Raw genomic sequence first — 23479 nt, forward strand, 5'->3', positions numbered from 1 at the left:
AACACAGCAGAATGCTATTTCACGCCGGTCTTCTGTGGGGGTGTGGTACTTCCCCGGTGCGAGCTGGCCCAATTCGTAATGCCACCGAAACATATGGACGGGGGATTCTAATGTTCTATAAATCTATATTAGATGTTTGTTGCATTAAAATTGATGCATTCGATTAAAAAGTGGACCGCCGACTTCCTAGGTCTGTATAATTGTTGACAATTGCATTTCGATCGCCGAACTGAAGTAACGTAAGTCGGGCTTTATACGTACTAAATTACAGGCGTATTACGCTCCGAGAGTGTCGATTGCGCGGTTTCAATTCCTTATGGAATCCGTTAAGTGATTGCTTACGTATCATTGAGGTAGGAATACAATTCTATAAACAATTTGCGGAACGTTTCAATGTGAATCTAAATAACAATTGGATGTACCTTTGGGTGTGAGGTGATTTCATGCTCGTGTAACTCTCCATGTTAATCTGTGTTTGTTATTTATGCATGTACATTTTGTTGGAATACGGAATGAATAAAAAACGTAAATGTACACATGTAGGGAAATAATGTGTTCTAGTGGAGACGTTAGGGATAAGCTTTGCGTATACAGTTATCTACAGGGTGTGTATGAATCCATATCTCATTTGTCTTTTTTAAGGATACACACTCAAAGGTTTAAACATGGTTAATACTAAGACTTCGCTTCGTTTCTCGGTCTGTCTGTCTACATCTTTCACCTGGCTGCAATTTGTATGGAACCCTTAGTGTCGCTAGTACCAATAGCACACTAAATTTTTTTAAATATTGGGAATTTTACGGAGAAAATGTATTTATACTTTGAGTTTCATTTATGGAGAAATATAGGCAAATCAATCTAAATCCATCATGATTCAAAGCTGAGTAAAATAAAAAAGTATATCGTTCCATAATATCGATTAATTGAATCTTGAAATCGCAGGAAATTAAACAAGCACGTTATGCCGTAATGTGATAAAAAACGCTTGAAGTAAATGCAATATTTCTCGATATCTCTATTACAGTTTCGATATAAAATAAAAGAACGTAAGAGAATCACGGCGTAGCGTAAGTAGAAAATGAATCTTGTTTCCCGGTCCGTACGTAGGTATACATTATTTATGAGTCCTTATCCCTTTCGGCGTTGAATTTTCAAAATCAATCCATTGTACTCGCAGGTTGCGTTATATTCGATGACATTTATATCGTACTAGCTGCGCCCCGCGGTTTCTCCCGCGAAGTCCGTATCCCGTAGGAATATCGGGATAAAAAGTTGCCAATATTATATTCTGGTTGTCCAGCTGTCTACGTATCAAATTTCATTGCAATCGGTTCAGTAGTTTTTGCGTGAAAGAGTAACAAACACACACACACACACACACACACACACACACACACATCCTTACAAACTTTCGCATTTATGATATTAGTTTGTAATCGCAAGTTGCGTTATATTCGATGACATTTATATCGTATTCAGTTATTCAACGAATCGCGACTTTCCACAACATCCTGTATAACAAGTCCGCGAGGAGACATCAAATGAGCCACGATTTGTAATGTTTAACAGAAAAATACAAGTTTGTGGACTTTGCGCTTGCAAAGGAATATTGTATGATATTTTATCCGCTGGAAAAATAAGTAAACAACCACGTCGACCATCGTGAGACAACAAGGGGCTTAAATGGCATATTATCTTAGCTTGACATTGTAAATCTTCAATTTTCTATCCGCCTGCAACCGCTCGGATGATACGATTTATTTCCAGGAAGTGAAACTTGATAGAACAGTGATAATATAACACTTTAGGGTTTTGCAGAGTTTTGTATTTTTATCGGCGTTGTGTACACTTCTAGTCGGTATTTGGATGTGCTTTTCGAAGTAAGAACATAATTTCATAATATGACATGTTTTGAGATGAAATTGTAAATTATATCAAGTAAAGTATCGCTCGATTTATAAACGATAAATAATCTCATTTCAACCTCTCTAAGCTATTTTAAACGCGAATTTCGTGTGCAAATATGCGAACGTCTAAATTTCCGACATTGTTTGAGACTAAAACACGTCAAATATAACTACATTCTTTTGTAAGTATGCGGAGAGATAGTGAACCGAGCCGCTATTTGGTTCTCCATCGCGACGCGGCAGTTAGAAGTACCTCAGTGCGAGCGTGTGGTCAGATTCAAACCACACCGCACGGTTTATCACGACACAGTATAAAACAATGTCGCTTTCTCTGTCCCTATGTCCCTATACGCTATATACGCTTAAATCTTTAAAACTACACAACGGCTTTTGATGAGATTTTTTTTTGATAGTTAGAGTGATTCAAGAGGAAGATTTATATGTATAATAACATCTATAAAACTACTCCGAATTAATGCGTGCGAAGCCTCGGGCAAAAGCTAGTACAAAACATTACCCGTAAGCTCCATAAAACTGTTTATAATCGCCAAAGACAAAAAAACCGCGAACTAAACTGATTCCTACAATTTTTAAATAAGAACATCCATTTTTCGACGAGTTAATAAATATTAAACATGACTTCGATTCATTTTAACGAGCATTTCCGAAGATGAAAATTAAAAAAGTGGTTGATAAAGCATGAAATAAAAGCAGAATATGAATAAATATTTTCACTGACGCTGCCATTTAGTGAAGTACAAAAATTTAAATTGCGAAGCATAATCCATTGGCAAATTTTTAAGAGATACGCCTGAATAAATTGATTTATATTATAATTAATTAAATTATAAGGAAATATCAGAGATAGATTTATACCTAACCTCTGAGATACTTTCTAGACAGAGTGTTATTAGAGTAACGATATTAGCCTATTAACATAATTGTAAAATGTTTTTAGAGTAAACTGAGAAAAACAAAAATGCGTGAGCTTTCGAGGATAACCGGAGTATGGTTTGAGCGTTATCTATATGTTTGCTGTCAGAGCCGGTACAAACATTTACAAATAAATGTTTTCCGGAATTTTGTCCAAACGTTATGTCAGTTTTAATAAATAGCGATCTACTCGAATATATATAAAAGGAATGTTGTGTTAGTTACACTATTTATAACTGGAGAACGGTTGAGCCAATTATGTTGATATTTGGTATAGAGATAGTTTGAGACCCAAGCAAGAGCTTTGGATAGTTTTTATTCGGAAACGGAATCGGCAACTTTGCCAGTAACATTCCGGGTTTAATTTTCCTGCGATTACGCGGGTAGAGCCGCGGGCGGAAAGCTAGTTACTTATAAAATATGAAGAAAATAACGATAAATTTTAATTTTATACACCCCGACCATATTTGGCGATGTTATACCATATAGAATTAGAAATTTGACATAGTAGTTTCGTTTGATATCCATATTGAGGGAGTTGTGCAAAAAAAGACTAAATCAGATCCTCTTATCAACTAGAAAACAGCTTTTCACACGGTTCATGATAATGGTAATGGATGATGTGGTTACATCTCAGAACAACAAAAACAAAAAGAAACTAAATTGATATAGCCGTCTGTTGCTATGATGCTAGAGACGGTCAGAGTCCACTTTTTGCTTTGGGAGTTAAAAACAAACACTCACTACTCGGCTGGTGTCGTCTGGTACAATCAGGTAGGTTTCGATATTGTGGTCCTTCAGGTAGGCGTTCCTTTGGCCTCCGTTCCCTGGTTCCACCTTATAGTCGTCGCCGAGGCAGGCTAGCGTCTCCTTGGTAATGTGGACACGTCTGTTATCAAACAAGATTCTGAATAAATAACATGTAGTATTCCATAGTGTTTCAATATTTAGGAACGTTTTGGCGTCTTTGTCTCGTCTGTATGCCTAGATCTTTAAAATTACGCAAAAGTTTTAATAGATAGACTGATTCAATAGGACCGTTTACATATATAATAGGCTAGAAAAAAGGGGGTTTTTCTGCGAATATCACGCGCAAGAAGTCGTGGGCAAAGCGTGTAATATAGTATATTTAATGACTCACTACAAAACTATTCTGGCTCATGAAACCGGATAAAGTTATGCACATCAATCGCTTGTGAAGCTACTAGAGTTTTATCCGCTAAATAAGATCGTACTAGAGGTTTGTACCCAACACAATAACCATTGCGGCGACATATAATCTTTTATACACAATTAAAAAATCTAACAATTTCAAGCAAGAACAAGTATAACTCAAAATAGTTTTTATCCTGGAAATTCCATTGGAACAGGTCATAGGCGGTGTGAGCCCCGGGGCTGTCTACAGTTTCCTTATATTATGCGAGCGATAAACTAGTACAATATAAGTATTTGCCCTCGGGTTCGTCTCCATGAAAGAACGCGTGACACCATAGTAAATAGTAGGATAGTACTATAATACAGTTCGCCAATATCTGCCATCTTGCACTTGGCAAGAATGGTGGATTATGGCGTGAATCCTCATAGGATGTCTGTGTCAATGGAGTGGGAACAAAATATGGGCCGATGATGATGATAATAGTCCAGGTACGCACCCAGCCACGCCGCCGCTCTCCATATAATTCGCGAGCGTGACGTCATTGGACCACACATCAAACTGCCACTTGCGCAGGCCGAGCACGACGCAGTGCACGCGCCCGGTGTGGATGCCCACGCGCATGTTCACGTTCACCGCCATCACCTCGCGGACCAGCCTGTAGGAGTAAAAATGTGTTCGTATAGTATCGTATATATACTATCTTAGCGGTGAGGATGTAATGTAAGGTAAACATAGAGCCATTCAACAAACATTGTTTTTGATATCCTTTTTTATATTAAGCTTTAGGTACTGTTGTGTAATCGTTATTATATGACAATTATCGGCTCCATGGTTAATTAAAATGTTACTTTCGGTCAAGAAACACAAGGCTGCTCATCTTTTCTTTTTTTATGTCATAGTCGGCAATGTAGCTGGTGGGACGCCTGATGGTAAGCGCTACCACCGCCCATGAACATTTAGAGAGGCATAAGGTCCATTGCAGACCTTACGCCTCTACAAATAGATTGCCAACTTTAAATTGGGAAGGGATTAAGAAAGGATTGGCGAGAGGAATATAGGAAAGGTCTGGGAAGGGTAAGGAATATGGACCTCCGGCTCCCCCACTCAGTGAACGAAACACAGCAGAATGCTATATTGCACACTTGCTTGTTTGCTGATACACGTAATAGATAGGTCGAGCAACACATGATTTTAAAAATTGGAAAGCAAACCAGCATAAGCGAAGATAACTAAATATTTGCTACGTTAGCAAACGGCTGAATTAACAAATTAAGACAAAGCAAAGTCGATTCTATCACGCGCAATTAAAGTACACTTCAGCATAACTGCAAGGTTTACACTTACGCGATCGCGTCAATCATGTCGAGTCCCATTTCTACGCAGCACTTGGCGTGGTCGTCGCGGGCCTCGGGAAGACCAGACACGCAATAGTAGCAGTCGCCGAGTAGCTTGATGCGGAGGCAGTGGTGTTCTGCTGCCAGGCGGTCGAAACTGGGGACAGCGGGTGGTTATAAGTATGATACAATCATTAGCTGAATCGTGACTAAATATATGTTTGAACATTTCTATTGTGTGTGCGTTGAATTTTTATAACAATCCTACTAATATTATAAACACGTTTGAAAGTATAGATGTATGTATGTATGGGTGTTTGTTACTCTTTCACGCGAAAACTACAGAACCGATTTCAATGAAATTTGATACGTAGATAGGTGCAAAAATAGAATAACAATACATACATAGGCGACTTTTTATCCCGATATTCCTACGAGATACAGACATACGCGGGTGAAACCGAGGGGCGCAGCTAGTTTCATATAAAGTATAAAAATACGTTACTAATAGGAAACAATGTCGTAAATAACTTTTATAATAGGATACGGGTCTATAAACAGATAGAGAGAGAACTTCAAGTAATATATATTATGTTATTGTAAGAATATCTTTCAAAATTAAACATTGCAGCAGCAATTACGAAGTACAGATCGGCAATATCGTTGCTGTTTGATTCAAATGTAATATTTGTCGAGTTACCCACGAAGGCAAATAATAACTTACTCCGAGTACTATAAGATTAATAACCAATGTTTGATACATGAGTTGAATGAGTTATCAATGATCACGTTACTATAATATTATTTGCATTTTCATTTATTAAAAATTAATGCGTAAAACTTAGCTAGCTTTTACTGGTCGCGTTTTATACAAATTACAAGTTTTCTTGCACGTTCTATGGTGATACATTAGCTGCAACTACACGACAATTTAATACTTCTTATCTTACTTTTATTTCAGAGTTAAAAAGGAACCATTAATACCCATAATAGTTTTGAAGATGTGTTTAAAAGTATACGATATTTTCATAGAACTAGTGTTAATTGTACGGTGAATAAATCGATCAAAAACTGCTCGTAATATCGATTAAATTTCCACGCATTATACGTAATATGCAGAGATGTTGAACTTTTTTAAGCACTTATAATATATCAGTTACGGTGACGCTTAAGAAAAAAGACAGTATAGACAATTTTCGAAATTGTGTCGTGAATAAGATGTGTTACCGCGGAAAAGTAGTCTGTCACTCTTAGCCTCTTAGCTATCGCTCGATATAAAAATCATCTCAATAAAAATGGTCCGTTTATAACGCATTTATAACATTATTTTTTTAATTATTAATTACTTATCTGAAAGAAAAAAAAAACAAGAAAGTTCACCATATATTTTATATTTTAATAGTGTTGCAATTACTCGTTCCAATTTTCGGTTCTATACACTTTAATTATAAATCGAAATAAAATATCTCAAAATTTTTATTCTATATTTAATTTTATATTGTAAGTTGTATATAAGTAATTTAATATTTGTTTATTATAAAAAATAGTCAATTAGTTGATTGATTAAATTGAATAATTACGTCATATAATTATCGACGCTGATCTATAGATATGCCTAAACCATCAAATAAAATATAAAAAAAACATAAAACCACAGTTTAACACAACATACATCACACATACCTCTCATTACTTTTTAAAACAAACAGCAACATACACCCGAAACAACATAAAATTTTATACAATTCATTCGCGGACGGCAGTTCCGAGTTCAACCATTGTTCTGCCGTTATTTATTCTGTCAACTTTCTCGCCTACGCCGGCCGATTGACAGACGTTTGCGGTTATGCACTTGACAGACAAATTACTGGACTGCACAAGCTATTGATTATTGTGGCTTAGTTAACAATTACTCCTAATTGGCTATTATCGCATGTCTATTGAAACGCGGTGAATGTAATTATGTTTTCGTTTTCTTTTTGTTTTTTTTATGTCATATCGGCCAACTGAGCTGGTGGTTCGCCTGATGGTAAATGATCACCACCACCCATGAACATTCGCAGATACCTCTGAGAATGCGTTGCCCGCTTTTAAGGGATAAGGGATAAGGAAAGGATTGATGACTGGAAAGAAGGAATGGACAAGGAAGGGCGAGGAGAAGGAAATAGACCTCCGTTGCTTGTGTATCTTTCCTGAGAGTAGATATTAAGATTACATCCTGGGGGGTTTACAATGACGCGTTTAACCAGTCTGGAATTAGTACCAGGCTGGCGCGGAAAAATGTCAAAGCTGGTATACTCGTATAGACTGTTTAGCGTCATCACTTTCCAATACTTAAATTGGTACTGCTTTAAGCCGATGCGTAAGCTAGCGATTTTAAAAATTAGTCCGTTTAATCCAAGAACTTCTGGTGTATCATTATTCCACCTTAATATTACAATCAAAGTAAATAAAGGGTTTAATGCTATTTATTTTCTATTTGTTTAATACTTATACTATAATGCTGACACACGAATTACATAACCGCAACAACTGAATCGAAAACGAAATCCTAATAATAATTTTAAATGTCTTCAAAAATTAATCTACAAAGTGTTCACAATTTCTTTCATTATTATTCATAACAGCGACCAATTACGAGCATTAAAAGAAAGTCATACAAAAGAAACAACTTCCACCTTTTACATAATTCCTCGGAGCTATATAATTTTTAAATGTAACCAGATGGCAATTTTTTTTTTTTTTTATTATTTATTTAAAAAGAAAATACATATTATACATTAAATAACGCATACCAAAAACCACAAAGATTTGTCCGGTATGCAATCAAGTTTACCACGACACATCATTAAGAAATTATATTTGCGAGCTGTAAGTGCAAGAGAGAAGAATGATGAAATTATTTTTAAGTACCCGCATCGCGTTAACATGACTAAATCGAATACATATACAGGTTGTTCAGATAATGTAATTTAAGTTTAGCTTTGACATTATTAATATTATCAATAAAATCGTGGTTGTGACTAAAGTCAATTTTAACCCTGATTTATGGTAGGTATAATAATGTGGCGAATATACCAGAAAAGTCATAACATCGTTTGCTTTATCTACTATGAAAAGTTTAGATTAATTTTTTTTTTGGTTAACGTCCCGAATTATTTAATCTATCTTTATTTAACTAGTCTTTGTTCCTGGGACATGGAATTCAAAGAACCTGAAAAAGCAATAACAACACTATTATTTTTGCGAATCAACGAAACTGATTGACTTTTAATAGAATTTATTGTATAAAATACATGCAATGCAAATATGCAATGGTTTCAAAGTTAATATGTGTTTAGATAATGAACGTAGCCACGAAAAATATACAATATGCTAAAAATATACATTGACCTATATATACTGCTATGATTAATTATCTTCTCGGAATAACTTCTAGTTCTACGATAATACACGAGCAATATCGGCTAACATTCTGCAAGTTATCATCCGAGCATTCCAAACGTTAATACCACATAGGATTGCAACTTTGTCAAGAATCTTATCAAATATCGTTGCCATTTCCAATATAATTCTCAATATGTATTCAGCCCTGATGTCTTATGCATGTTCAGAGCCAAGTGTGCAATCGTAACCCCTATATTCGATACTACGTTGATAATAACTATCTTCGCGTAATATGAAATGGTTCCAATTTCAAAGTAAGTTTCATACGGCATGCGTGGAAGTTTCCTATTCACGTACCGTTTCTGTGTAACTCACATCCTCTTAGCAGTTATCGGTGATAAACTGCTAGTACGAATGTATCATTCTGTTAACGTAATTTTGGTGATGAGTGATGATGTTATAATGTGTATGCTATGCTAGGTTCAATTTGCTAGTTTCATCACATAGATGATCTGTTTAGGACTTAGTTTATTTGACTACTACAAAATACGAGTTTTTATTTGCCTAATTAAGGTGAAAATAGCAAAGATAATTTTATATTTCATTATAAATTATCAACTTTCGTTGTATAATTTACAGTGATATCTATTACAAAGACAATGGCTTTACCAAAAAACCTTATACTAAATCAGTTTTAATCTCAGCAACAGATTATTTTTTATGTTCATAAATGAAATAAAACTAAGACATAACAAAAAAGGCGAAGATAGACCAAAGTATTTTAAGGGCTAATGTATTTGAGGACAAGTTTAATATCTAAGTTTCAAAGGAGAATAATTTGATTTTTTAACAATAATCATATTTAAGCAATATTTTTTTTTACTTCAATGTAAAAAAAAACAGACCCTTATCAGTGTATAATACAGAAACTAGGTATCTGTTTTCATTTAAAAGCTTTCGTCCAACACTAATGACAACATAATGATAAGAAAACCAAAATGAGAGAGATGTTAACAATGAAAGCGTTTAGAGTAAGCCATTAAGAGGCAATTTGTCACCGTGATCATTTGGTACCTTGCGACGTATCGCAGTTCATACATTACATTGCTTGCCATAGTGGAGAATCGTGAGGTGTGGTTCTAATTTAAAAAGCAATGTACTACGTGTCTGATTCGATTCGCATTATCGCAGACGTGTGCTAACATCAATAGATGTCATTAGACAAGCGTGAAATAACAGTGTGCACTAAAAGGGAAGGAGAGGTCGAGAGAATTTAAGAAGGAAAAAAAAGCATTAAGTGCAAGTCATAACATTGTTTGGAAATATGTTCAAGAGATAGTGACGTCTCAAAACAAGTTGACTTGATAATTTTGCAGCTTAGCACAGTTTGTAAGAAATTTTCAAATAGCATACAAATATTATTTAGAGATGAATTTTCAAAACATATGTAGGTAATTTATATATATATATATATATATAAGTATGTGTAATGATAAGGTTAGCAAAATTTTAACAGTTATTACCCTAACTTAGGTGAAGGCGAATTCAACTAACGAAAAATCTTTAGAATTCATTTGGCCGGTCTTGAGTTATAAGTAGTATAGCGAACACGATATTTTTTTATGTAAACCTAAACACATATTGTAAAAACGGAACATTTGTATTTTTAAATGTACATTTTTAGTGTTTTCACACAAAACCTTCTGGATCAGTTTCAAAGATTCTTTTGCCGTAGTTCAGGCCATAGTAAAAATAAAAAAAATAAAAATAAAAAATTTATTTATTTGCCTTCACAATCATAAAACTACTGAGTAGTATTGTCTACTACGCTGCCCAAGCGCGGGTTGGCAGATGTCACAAATCATCGAACTTTAGATTTTTCGACAGCCGGTTTTATCACGACCTTATTCTTCGCCGTTTCGAGTATAGGTTATGTGTGACTGTGTATAATGCGCAGATAAAATGAAAAATCGATATATTTCCTGCACGCTCACCTAGTCTCCAACCCCGACATTTCGATTTATGTCCCAGTTCGTGACATAGCACTGACCTGACTATTGCTCAAGCTGACATAAAATATAAGTAATTTTTAATTTTACTACTCACCGAGCAAATAGCTCATTCAGCAGGCGCACCAGCTCTTCGGCCGTGCATTGATCTGATAGCGAGGTGAAACCGCAAATGTCAGCGAACAGGATGCTGTTAACAAAACAAATATTAGTACACGTGTCTACAAACAAGCCAATCGCGTATCTGGATAGAGACTTGAGTTCTATTAGAGCTTCAGGTTGAAGCCCATCTAATAGGCACAGAAGGAAAGGCCGACTCCCTGTTTCTAGCAAATAACAGATCTGTGCTTGCTGAACTAAATAAAACCGGCCTGTAATAGCAAGAAGCTAAAACAAAAGCCCAAGATCGCCGTAACTGGAAAATAAAACTGAGACCCTAGGCTTCTCGAGGAGTTAAAGGAACAAGATGAAAGAAGCATGTAGGTACACAATTTATTATAAATATTAAGGGACGTTAATTTTCTATTTTAAACAGAATTAATTTCCTGATCATTTTTATCATGATTTGCCTTTCATTTTATGATTGATTACTTTAAGAAAACTTTAGGATTAGCAAATATTAAATCACAGTCGCCTAAGCTATTTCAAATAATTAATTTAATAACAGAATTGTTATCAAACACTCCTACTTCCTAGTCAAACATTTTCATACTACAATTAAAATTCAACAATACGGTTTCACATTGCGATGAGTCGGCAGTTCCATATAAAAACGATGAAAAACTTTTATCGAAAAAACATGTACATTTATGCGATCACGAAAAACACTCAGCATTCGGCACACTTTTAATAAAAATCCGTCATTTTGAGATTGTCAAAATGTCATTTCCAGATATTGATCAGCCTTTTTTGTCGTTGGGTGATGGGTACTATATCTCATATTAAACACAGTTTTCAATAAAATAGTTTGTTTCTTGATTACTCGTTATATCTTTCCAATTCCATGAGCATAACATTTCGAAGTTTAGTTAGCATAGAATAATTATTCTTAGTAAGAAACAAAAACGCCTTCAATCTGTCAGAACTAGACGAAATTTAATTGGGACCACAAGGGTATACCAGATATCAGATACTAACAAAATAATCATAAAAATCAGTTCATCCCGTGAAAAGTTATGAGGCAACAAACACAACAAATACAGTCGGATTGATTACCTCCTTCTTATTTGAAGTCGGTTGTAAACAGAATCGTATTTACTTACAAAAATAAATTTGTCATTGATACAAATAATCTCTCTCTTTCAAAGCTCTATCTCTTTTATTTTGTATTAATGTGTTTTGTGAATTAAATTAGAAAACAATTAATTAGTTTTTAAAGTTCCAGCGACGTCTTAGTCTTTATTCCCCTCATCATTTTTTTCTTTATACCACACCGTATAAAATTTCATTTGCAGAGACGTAAGCACATGGTGTTAGGCCTCTGCAAATGTTCATAGGTGGTGATAGCGCCTACTAGGCGACTCTTGTTGTTTATAACCCTTTCATCGAATATGACATATAAAAGATCAGGCGTAAAGCGTCTACTTTATGTGTGCTTCGAAGTACAAGCGTATAAACTTATGGAATGTTGACTGCTGATTAATACGATAAACAAAAATTATTCTTCAGAAATATTCACCTATGTCACACAGATCTTGATATGTTTGTATGGTTTTTGTTATGACGTATGTTTCAATAATCATGCACAAATAATGCTCTCGATTTTATATGTAATTCTTAACTTTTGTGTTTATAATACTAACCTAAAATTGACTGAATTACCTATAGTAACACTTTAACTATTTATCAGGAGCGCTAACAAATATTATTACACGAGTTGCGCCAACGGAACCCTAATGTAACGCTGAGTCGACGGTTCGCACGGGAACGGTATATTGCTGTGTGTAGCGAATTCCTTTGGTGCGACGTTATTTTAAGTTTTCATGTTAAAGAAGTTTAGTATTATATTCATTACTTTTTAGCACTTGCATCGTGCAAGACATATTGTAATCATTATAATTTAAAGTATTTTTATAAGTAAAATTCGACTTTTTTTGGGGCCTCCGGCTGTGTGAAACATAATTCACGATTGAGTCAACTGTTGGCCAACAAATCCTCATGGCCTGCGGCCTTATTTAGTAATTTCTAGTAAACAAACAATTTTCAAGACATAACTAACACTTACTCGTACACAAGATGCTCTCGACCAGCATTGCTCCATAAAAACGTAAAGCTATATAAAAGCATCAACACATTCGAGCGAATAGCGAAGCGAATTACGCTCACTATTGTTCCTTGTTCGCCTCACTTTTCGCACAAATGTATAAATACGCTGTAGCCAGTTTAAGAGCTCACATGAAAGAAATTTGGTTCGCATTAATCACATGACATATCAATCAATACACCGCGCTGAATGAAACGCCCTTCATTCAAACATCGGATTTCAATGATAACACACTTCTTCAAACGATCTCCGAACGTTTTTACAAGTACCTAGGTCGTTCTGTGGCCTCATAAATCGTATGGCAGCTTTTATCAGAAGACATAGAGTATATAACATGACTGATTTAAGGTGATAAATGAAGAGTACAAACAATTATTTACATTTTATAAAACTCTTCATATAGGTTTTATCATATTTTATGTACACAATGGCTTGAAGCCTCCAAGCTGGGAAGGGGAAAATCTCGAAATTTAGAAAATCTTTTTCCTTACAATAATGGTTAAGTGCATTGATTACGTAAAAGATAATTTAAGCGTTCCTTACTAGTCATTGATTTTAAAGTATAATAATAATCAACTTTAGAATACTCTGGGTTCTCTACTTGTGGGATACTCGATATTATTATGCAAATTTCGATGTCGATTTGTATGGTAGTAATTATATTTTATGCTCCCGAGTAACGTATGCGACTCACATCTAAGTTTTATTGGACGTACTTGTTTTAACTCACGCACGATCCTGGGATGAATATTGTAATGTTTTCAATAGCAAGTCTAATTGCGAATAGAATATACGTATTAATCTTAACCCCTCATTAAAAACGAAGCGGAGATTAACTAGGTCGAATTAATAAGAGCGTGAATGGTTCGAATTCAAAACAGTTTTAGACAAAGAGCAGATGAGAGTTTAGGAGGGCCTTGTGAGCGGGGAAAATACTCATAGTGCGAGCGTATGTGTGTGTGCTTGTATATTATTATGTCAACTTGTAAGTTGACAAAAACAACACAATGGCAAAAAGATAGAAAACTATACATTGCTTGCCATGCAATGCGTCTGGTACTTAGCGAGCGATCGCGCATTGTAGCGCGTTTATTGCGATTTAGTCGCGAGTGCCGAGTGTAGGGGTGTTACTGGGAGAAAAGCGGCGACCCTCATTCTAATACAAATCAGCAACTATTTATTATCTCACCTCTTTTATCTGTTCTGTGGTATGAAACATTGCGTGTCAGTCTGTGACCAGGGTACTGTAACTTGTAAGGTGTTTAAAGCCACGTAATAAATTATACAGTGGATACATCGCATTTTACATCCGTAAATGTCTGCTAACTAATGCTCGGATAGGATAGGAATTAGGATATCCTACTATTAATATAAATGAGAAAGTTTGTAAGATTCGATGGATGCATCGGATATTTGTTATTCTTTCACGCGAAGACGGCTTATCGTGTCTGTATTAAATTTGGTGCAAAGGTGGATTATAGTCTGGGTCAGCACATAGGCTAATCCTTTTTCTTATGGCTTTTTGCCCGGGTACTAAGCGATTACAGCTAGTAAATTATATTATCTATTTTATAACCGAAAATTGGGTAATATTATTTATTCATATTTATCGGTAATTTTTGATAAACGAATTTTAATAAGTAGTATTGTATTACATATGCTTAAAGAACATGTTAGCCTAAATTGTATTGTTTTCTATTTATTGTAATGTTTATTAGAAATGTAAATACCTCTATCAAATTGGAAATAACTGTAATGATAGTGTATAGTGTATGTGTTCTTAAATAAATAAATCAATAAAATTTTACAATTGAATCATTTTAATTTTAAGTCTATGCGGCCACCATCCGTTTAAACAAATATTTTCACAAACTAAGCCACTGTTGATTATTTATATTTACATTTGTATATAAATGAAATTGGAGCGTGAGATTGTGATACGTATGAATAAATTCAAAGTGATAATGTCCAAATGTATAAGTTTTGCATAGAGACAAAAGTTCACGGTTAGTTTATTTTATACTAGTTTTTGTCCGCAGCTTCGCACGCGTTAAATTCGGAGTAGTTTAATAGATGTTGTTATATGTATAAATCATCCTTTTAAAACCCATCACAATACGTTGTGTAGTGACAAAGATCTATGCATACACAGGAACAGACGCGGGAAGCGTTTTTATATTATATTATGTAGTGATATCATTGTTAAAAAAAAAAAAAAAAACAAAATAACCAACATTTGTCGAAAATGATAGATATCAATTGCCAGGCAACAACGCAACAAACATTTAGAATTAGAACTGTTATTTATCCACCAACCGGTCAGTCGTAGGACTCACGCGATGTGCCGTAGGTACCAACGTTGCCTCACACTTGCCCGTTTACCGTTCGTGTATCCCAGCTTTGTTATATATATGAGGGCGTATTCCCAACGCGATTACGGCCCAAATTGTCCGCAACTACTGAAGCGTTCAAACCAGATTAATTATTATTTGCGACTTAGGCCACGTTCACACGCTCCGCTGGAAATTAACAATTTGCCCGAGGAGCTATATTAATTTCGGGGATGACGTGTTACCCTGATCCGCGTGGTGTATGGACACAGCTGGGATCTAGCAGATATTCGAAATTACAAGTGAGATCGTATGGAGCAGACCTAATTTTCATCTCCTGCTATCTTATCCGAATGCTAAATTACACTCGGGAATATATTGACTAATTAATGAATTCTTGTAATGAATTCTACCCCAATATATGGCAAGCATATTTTTTCAATGAAAATAATTTCACATGAAAGTGTATTATGTGTAAAAATAATCATAAAAATCGGTTCACCCAATGATAAGTTACGAAATAACAAATACAATCAAATTGATCCTCTTTTTTCGTAGTTGGTTGACAAGAAAAGAAAGTCCTATATGCCAACGTTGCCATTAAAAATGTATTAAACGAAGCTGAAGAAAGCTTCAGTCTTTTTCAATAAATATAATTTCCCATTTTCTTGCATAGAGACCGAGGTCGGGTTCTCAAGCATCCAGTCGAAGAGAATGTTTCAATAGCCCTTTTAAAGAACGATTTGTGCGAATTCTTCTCATTTTTGCATTATACAGATCAGTCTATACACTTTTCCAATACAAATTTACATTATCTAAGTACTTTCGTGATATATTTTCGTGACAAAAAACGCCTCGTGTCCTTCTCCGAATGTTTATATTATGTACATCATGTTCAGGAGTTCAATAATGAAACGATAGAGTTAATGTTTTATTATAACAAAATGTATTGTAATGACATGGTATTAGAGTCCCGAATTGTTTGACAATCGCTCAAAATCAACCTTACACTTGATATAGGTAACTTTTAAGTTTATACAAAAATCACGACACACGCTTGGAAATAGTGTAGTGGTGTTTTTTCTAGTTAAATAAAGCACATTTTATCCTTCTACATACTAAAAGATAATAAATAGTAACCTAGACTTCGCGTTCTATTGAAAATTCAAACGACGTAACATATTCCCAACCCACATACCCACACACAAAGCTTAAACTCCAAAACACACACACATGTGCAGATAATCTTAAACCATTTTTATTACTATTTCTCGTGGACATTTCCAGGACACTATTGAAGAGGGCGCTAATTGACATAAAGATAACTGACATAAATAATAGGTTTTTACCTAGTTTGAGAGTTAATTAATACAATATATAAAACACTTTTGTCAATAAATAACTGATGTAATAACAGCACATGACAAGCAAATCCCGAAGATTCATAAAGTTCACAACACGCGTCGGGGGACCGTCCCCGATCCGTAACGAACTTACAACTTCGCCCCTGTTAATGTAACGTTGGGACCGATATCGTGTCACGGTACGTTTCATGTCCACAATACAGGCTATGCTTCGACTTCATAGCTCCTGCTTTTTACACACGCTTTGCCGTGATTAGATTTGTTTAATATCAATATTACGATGGAATAAAAAATTTATTATAATATAGTGTTATGTTATAATGTTAAAAGCAGTGGTGGCTCAGTGGTGAGAACCTCGGACTTCAAAAATCGATAAGTCGGGGTTCGAGACCGGGCGAGCGTGCAGGAAATAAACTGATTTTTCAATTTATCTGCACATGTGGATAACATCACCACTGCTTAAAACGGTGAAGGAAAACATCGTGAGGAAACCGGCATGTCCAAGAATCATAAGTTCGACGACATGTGACATATGTCAACTCGCACTTGGCCAGCGTGGTGGATTATGGCCTGAACCCTTATAGGAGGCCTGTGTCCCAGCAGTGGGAACGTGTATTGGCTGATGATGATGATACGGTGTTAGAGTCCCGAATTGTGCGACAATCGCTCAAAATGACCCCCGCACTTGTTCTAGGTAGGTAACTTTTATACACAATAATCTCGACATACACTTGGAGAAACAGTGTATTTTTTTCTAGATAAAGCACATTTATTTGCTATGCATGATGCATTTGTATGCATGCACACTGATGACACATAACGTTGAATGAAGAAGAACGAAACGAAAAGTTTTAGATTTCATATTCGTCGCAAAATTCTTGTGCTGCCCCTGAACAATATCATCCATCATCTATCCATTACAGCCATGATAAGTCCGCTGTTGGGCATAGGTCTCCCTAAAATTATATATATATATGATATTTTGCTTTGTTCAACCTTCTACGTCCAGCTAACAATACAATAGACAATTGAATAATGTATAAGTAAGGTATAAATGACTGTAAAATTTAGTATTATTACTAGCACTCGGGGTAAAAGAAAATTAACCATCTTTCGGAACTTATAAATTTTGGATTGATTCAATTGCGCATCACAATGGATGTTCCTATTACAATGAGATGTTTCCATGCTATAAATAGCCTGTGTCACTCTCTAGTTTCATAACTATATTCAGTCACAAAAATCATATCATAAAACCACTCCGTTGTGACGCGAAAGAACGACAAACAACACACATTTTCGCATTTAAAACAATAATCCGGACGTTGAAGCTTAAAAGTGTCCCAATTATACGTCAATCCTGAGAATTATCGACGACTGACTACAGAGACAATTGCCATTTAAACACCACTTACTCCATGAATAAAATAAGAATGTAGGAGGTACGATACCGGTCGAGCTATTCCCACATAAATAACCAATAGCGTTTCGGTAATCACTTTAACCTCATTGCCGTAAATACCATTTACTATTCACCAGTGTAATCAGGTGTGATTCAATACAAATATAATAGATCGAACTGCTGGAATGTTGGGAACTACATTTTCCTCATTAGATAACAAAATATAACCCAAAATGTGTATATGACACCCATAATGATCGTAGCAGATATTGACGAATAAAATGTTTTATATTTATTTTGAATTGAGGGAAACCTTGCATAAGATTATATTATAGGCCAGCGGTCCACTTTGATTTCACCTGTGGTACGTTTTTTATTATCTTCATAAGAACCTTCCTTGTGCCTTAACAATAACGTTTTAAGTAAAAATTGCCGAATTAGTCGAGCCGTTCTCGACTTTTACGTTCAGCTACAGAATTAGCGATTCATTTTTATTTATAATATATAGATAATATACATGTAATATTATTATGAGAGATCATGTCTGATTTTTACCAACTAAAATCCCGCCGTGGTCCCGACGCGCTGCTTTAATCGCGTATGCCGTGATAAAAGATGTGAACTACCGGTTAAAATGGTTTCCGTGAATTATTTGGTCATTTAAAAAAAAAGCAAATCACTTAAAACTTCAACTACGTTAAGAAGATAACAACGATTCGAAATGAAACTTCTTGCGATGACTAAAGAATCTCATCTTTTTATGCACGAACGTTAAAGACGTTATAATCACGAGAAAAGTAGAATAAGAATTTAAAATCTGGATTTTTTTCCTTCAGCATTACTTTGTTTGAGATGGATGGATAATGACATTTTACGAAAGTGGTTTCTGTTGGCGATAAGGGTGGTGATTCACAGTTAAAGTTAGTGCCTAGTAGTCTGTTATCCGTAAGGTAGTAAGAACTTTTAACGGCCACGAACTTTTGATCGCATCAAACAAATTACGTGAAAATTCAAATGAGATTCTATCATTTGATAATAGGTACCTATTAATTATATCATTAATACACATACAATTGATATATAAAGATTAATACGATTAAATTTTAATCACATAAGGCAATGATAATTAATTTACTCAATGAGACATTATTATTTATTCGATTATTTTTAGGTTATATAAGTTCAATAGGATCATAGTACCAGGATTTGCTAAAAATCAAATGAAAGCCCTTTAAAATTACAAAACGCAAACGAACTGCACATAACCTAGCCACCATACCTAAATTATAATTGACTATTTGCCAGCTATTCATTTCCGTACACTTCATATCGTGGTCGCAGCGTTTATAACATGATCGCAATAAGACTTACCAGCTCGACGGCGTATAAAATAAACATCACGCGAGCACTGACCTGACGTTCTCATAGCGTTGGATGTAAATCTTGTGGAATTGCTCTTGTCTTGGCTGGTTAGCGATGTCCGCCTTCATCTCCATGGCAACGTGGCGGGGCAGAACAGACAGCAAGAGGCGCTCCTGAAAAATAAATTTCGTTCAGTACATCGCACGAGAGTCGCTGTGAAATGCATGCACATATTGTATTGGTGGGATGAATTAGATGAATAGATAAATATATATAATATAGGAAATATGCGAGATATTTGAGCGTCATTTTTTTTATAAAAATTTTATTTTACAGAGTGCTACTTCAGCACTTTACGAAGAAGTAGCCTATATCAGTATATAACATAAATGTTTAAAAAAAACGGTCTGTAGCGTTGTGCAAGAGAGACAAACTTACGACAAGTTAACTTTCGAATTTAAAACATTAATGAGGATTTCATGCGTGATAATATAATAAGAATCTAGATAACCACAATGCATTTAATTGTACTCTTCTAACAGATAGAAATTTATTACTTATAATGATTCCTTCTTAATCGTATTTCATTATAGAGTGTATACAAAATGTGCCAACATGTAAACTTTAACACATTCAATCTTCGCATTTTTGATTTATTCGCAAATAATAACATACTCATACGAGTGTATATAAAAGTGTGATTCGGTACCTGAAAATACACATGTATGAGTGCGTAATCATCAAAATTACTTCATCCGTTATATGAAAATCGACGTCAAAGCTGTGGTGGCGTTAAGTTCAGAACAGACAGCAAGAGGCGAGCGAGCTTGCGAGTAAGATATGAAATCTTCTACCAAACAGCTTGTATGGTAATACGCTCAGCTCAGCTCATACTCAAAATACAGTCGCCAATTTTTTGGGGAACTTTTTAAAAACCAGTTCCAGTACTTAAAGGATCTTTAACGGGGGTAGTAGAGTCCCGTGACCACACTCGGTTATATTAAACGGTATAATGTATAAATCGAGTTTAAAATTCGTTAAAAATTCTCTAATTTCTTAATATATTTAACGTTAAACCAACCGCAAGAGAATACTATATTATAACTTTACTCTTTGGAGTTTGTCCTTTATAAATTCGAAGCGATGTATAATGTACGCTCCGGCGACTTTAGCCAAGTATTCAAAGAAAAAGGATGGACAGTCAAGGGTTGTCTGCTCTATAGCTCCCGTTTCGTTTTTTCGGAATAAAAACTATCGGTTTAGGCGTGAACAAGAGACCGACAGAGATACAGCTACTTTCGCGTTCATAATATTAAACCAACTTAAAACTACTAACTTTTTGTTAATAATATTTTGAAATCAAATGGAAAATAACATCAAAGCTAAAAAAGAATCGTTTATTCGTCTTATACCGTAATTCCTTTACCGCAGTAATAAATTTAAACAAACCGATTTGACCGAAAGTAAGAATAAATTTAATTAAAATAATACAAAGCGATTCCCGATCGTTGATCATAATAATGTCTCATTGTTATGAGAATAACTCTTCATAACTAAACCATTAAGTAACATAGCGCCCGCTTTCCTTGTCTTCCATTTCTAAGCTTTAAATTTTGAATCGAATTAGATTTACATTTTACATATGTTCTTATGTTGCTAGCGCAAAAAAAATCCGTACAAGAGCGACTGGGAGGTACGACACTGACACTTCGCGTGTTTCAAAACGCACTTGATGGGTTCTTAAGCCACATTATTTTTACAGTCTAATCAAAAACTGTATAGTAAGGGAGTCTCACAAAATATTAAATATGAACGCCAGTCCTTCATTTAAGTAAAAAGCAGTTACAAATTAATTTGTGAATAAATTTCACGGGTATGAAACCAAACACGATTAGGCTAATACAATTTGAGATTATTTTAATAATCTGTGGTTCATCGTCAAATTATCCAATCAGTAAAATTTGCACCGTAATTGTGTAGTAATCGTCCTCGCGGTTTTTGAACTAATATCATGCTAATTACGTAATTCATTTGATACAGCCGATAGTGATATAATTATAATATGGTCTATATCGGATACAATACATGAATTCGTGGCATCATGAATTTGTTAACGAGTTTAATTTTAGGTTTGAATGCTATTTGAAAAGCTTTCAAAAATATTGTTATTAAAAAGTAATGGTCTATTTTGAATTTTCCCTGATTCTGTATTAGGTTATATCTATACAATTATCCATAATACTTTATGTGATACATATTTATATTTATTTTAGACATGAAGGTAATTAATTTTTATGTGGAAATGGTTCGTTTATAAAGGCTCCATTGAGTGTATAAAATTTGCTTTAAGAAAACATTTGAGTTACTATTACTGATCCGGTCCTAACAGACTCATAAAAAACTAGTACCCACGTCGCTATCTATCCATTATTATAATTCTATTAAATATTCTACTTTGAATTGCAAGGGCCTAAATTCTTACATTATACATATTTTGTAATGGTAACTTAAGGATCGAATGTCTTGTAATCCCACCACCCTGTTATTCCCGATACGATAAACCATCATTGCTAATGAATTAAATGTAAGCCACGATGTATTTCGCTGAACCGCCTGTAATAGAAAATTACAAGGGTTACGTGAGCAATCAACAACACCCAACGATTAAATTTAACATAGCAAGCGCAAAGTCGGATTGTCACTTGCGATTATGTATTTTACGAAATTTGGATGCTTAATACACAAACAGCTTTTATGGAGAAAAATGTACTTTCATTATTTCAAATTCGTTTGCTTTTTTTCAAATATAGCAAATGTATCTCGCATATAATGTTTGTTTTGTTTACTCATGTAAAGTCGCCAGTAATTTCATTTCTGCATTGATTTTTTTAGAACCGGAAAATCGTTGAGACTTTTTTCCGTTGATATTTTTATGCTTCTTTCTATCTTTCTATTGAATATTGAGTGACTTAGAAACGATTACCTAACAATAATTCAAGGTTATATATTATGATATCTTGCAGGTCGACAGTACCTAATAATTGTACAGTAACCGCGATTGTGCATCTGTGTTTAGTCGGTTATGGTACCAACTATTCAAAGCTTCAATCATTACGCCATTGTAAAAGGAACAATTCCTATATTAAAACTTGTTGCAATTGGAGTTCGCGTTGGCGTTGGTGGCGGAGTTTCATGTGCGTAACTTTGAATGTCCATAACTCTCTGAATTTAATTATTAACCATAACATACGTGTATACATATAATATTTTCCCATTTTATCGAACTCAACACAAGTTGAACCGCAAATATTGTGATTTAATTTAGTTGCTCTTTAGTGATTACTATGAAATATATTTTGTGAATGAGACTCATATAGTTTTAAAATCAGATGAGTCTAATTAGCAAACTGCCTTAATTAAAATGAAAATTCAGATCACGAGGGTATATCGTTCATAATTTATTGATGATCTTTTATATTCCGCTTGCTAGCTAAAACTATCAAATTTTAATTTCATATTCTATACTTTCATGCCCTTGCTCTTGTGCATTATAAGTTCATATTTAAATCTAGCGATTCAAGAAACAGAACTAACAATAAGAGAGAACACCACTGCCGAACTCGAATTTCATCTCACAAAGACACCATAGCGACGTTGCCGGCTACTTATTAAGGCAATTAAAGTGGTGTCCAAACTAGCGACATTGCCAAATCATCACCAGGTAAGTTAGGTACATAACATTTCAATATCAACTTCTTCAATACGTCGCGTATCAACGTCGCCTTAGCATCTCAATGAGGTCTTACGAAAGTTTGGAGGACTTTCCACGACCATAAAATATAGTTAGATCTTTCAGTAATCTGGTATCGACAGTCTTGCATATGTACATGTAGTTTATTAACTGTAAGTACTGGAATTAGTATGCGATATTTGCCACCACTTATAGGAAAGAAAGGAGAAATATCTTCTTCTATTATCATAAGTCAATATTTAACTTGGCGCAAGTAATATTTATTCAACGTCTCTGCTAAT

The 23479-nt window shown here is 34.7% G+C and overlaps 1 protein-coding gene across 1 annotated transcript in view; it reads right to left on the bottom strand.

Moving 5' to 3' along the window:
• Positions 1–23479, bottom strand: part of LOC119835849 (adenylate cyclase type 6) — a 111160-nt gene that overhangs the window by 16562 nt on the left and 71119 nt on the right. The window contains exons 10-14 of the mRNA XM_038360886.1: positions 19499–19620; positions 10824–10916; positions 5341–5487; positions 4493–4651; positions 3585–3729 (exon numbers count right to left, since the gene is read on the bottom strand). Coding sequence (XP_038216814.1) covers positions 3585–3729; positions 4493–4651; positions 5341–5487; positions 10824–10916; positions 19499–19620 — 666 coding nt within the window. The remainder of the gene's footprint in view (positions 1–3584; positions 3730–4492; positions 4652–5340; positions 5488–10823; positions 10917–19498; positions 19621–23479) is intronic.

This window comes from Zerene cesonia, chromosome Z, assembly GCF_012273895.1.
Source record: "Zerene cesonia ecotype Mississippi chromosome Z, Zerene_cesonia_1.1, whole genome shotgun sequence".
In the NCBI taxonomy this organism is placed as follows: domain Eukaryota; kingdom Metazoa; phylum Arthropoda; class Insecta; order Lepidoptera; family Pieridae; genus Zerene; species Zerene cesonia.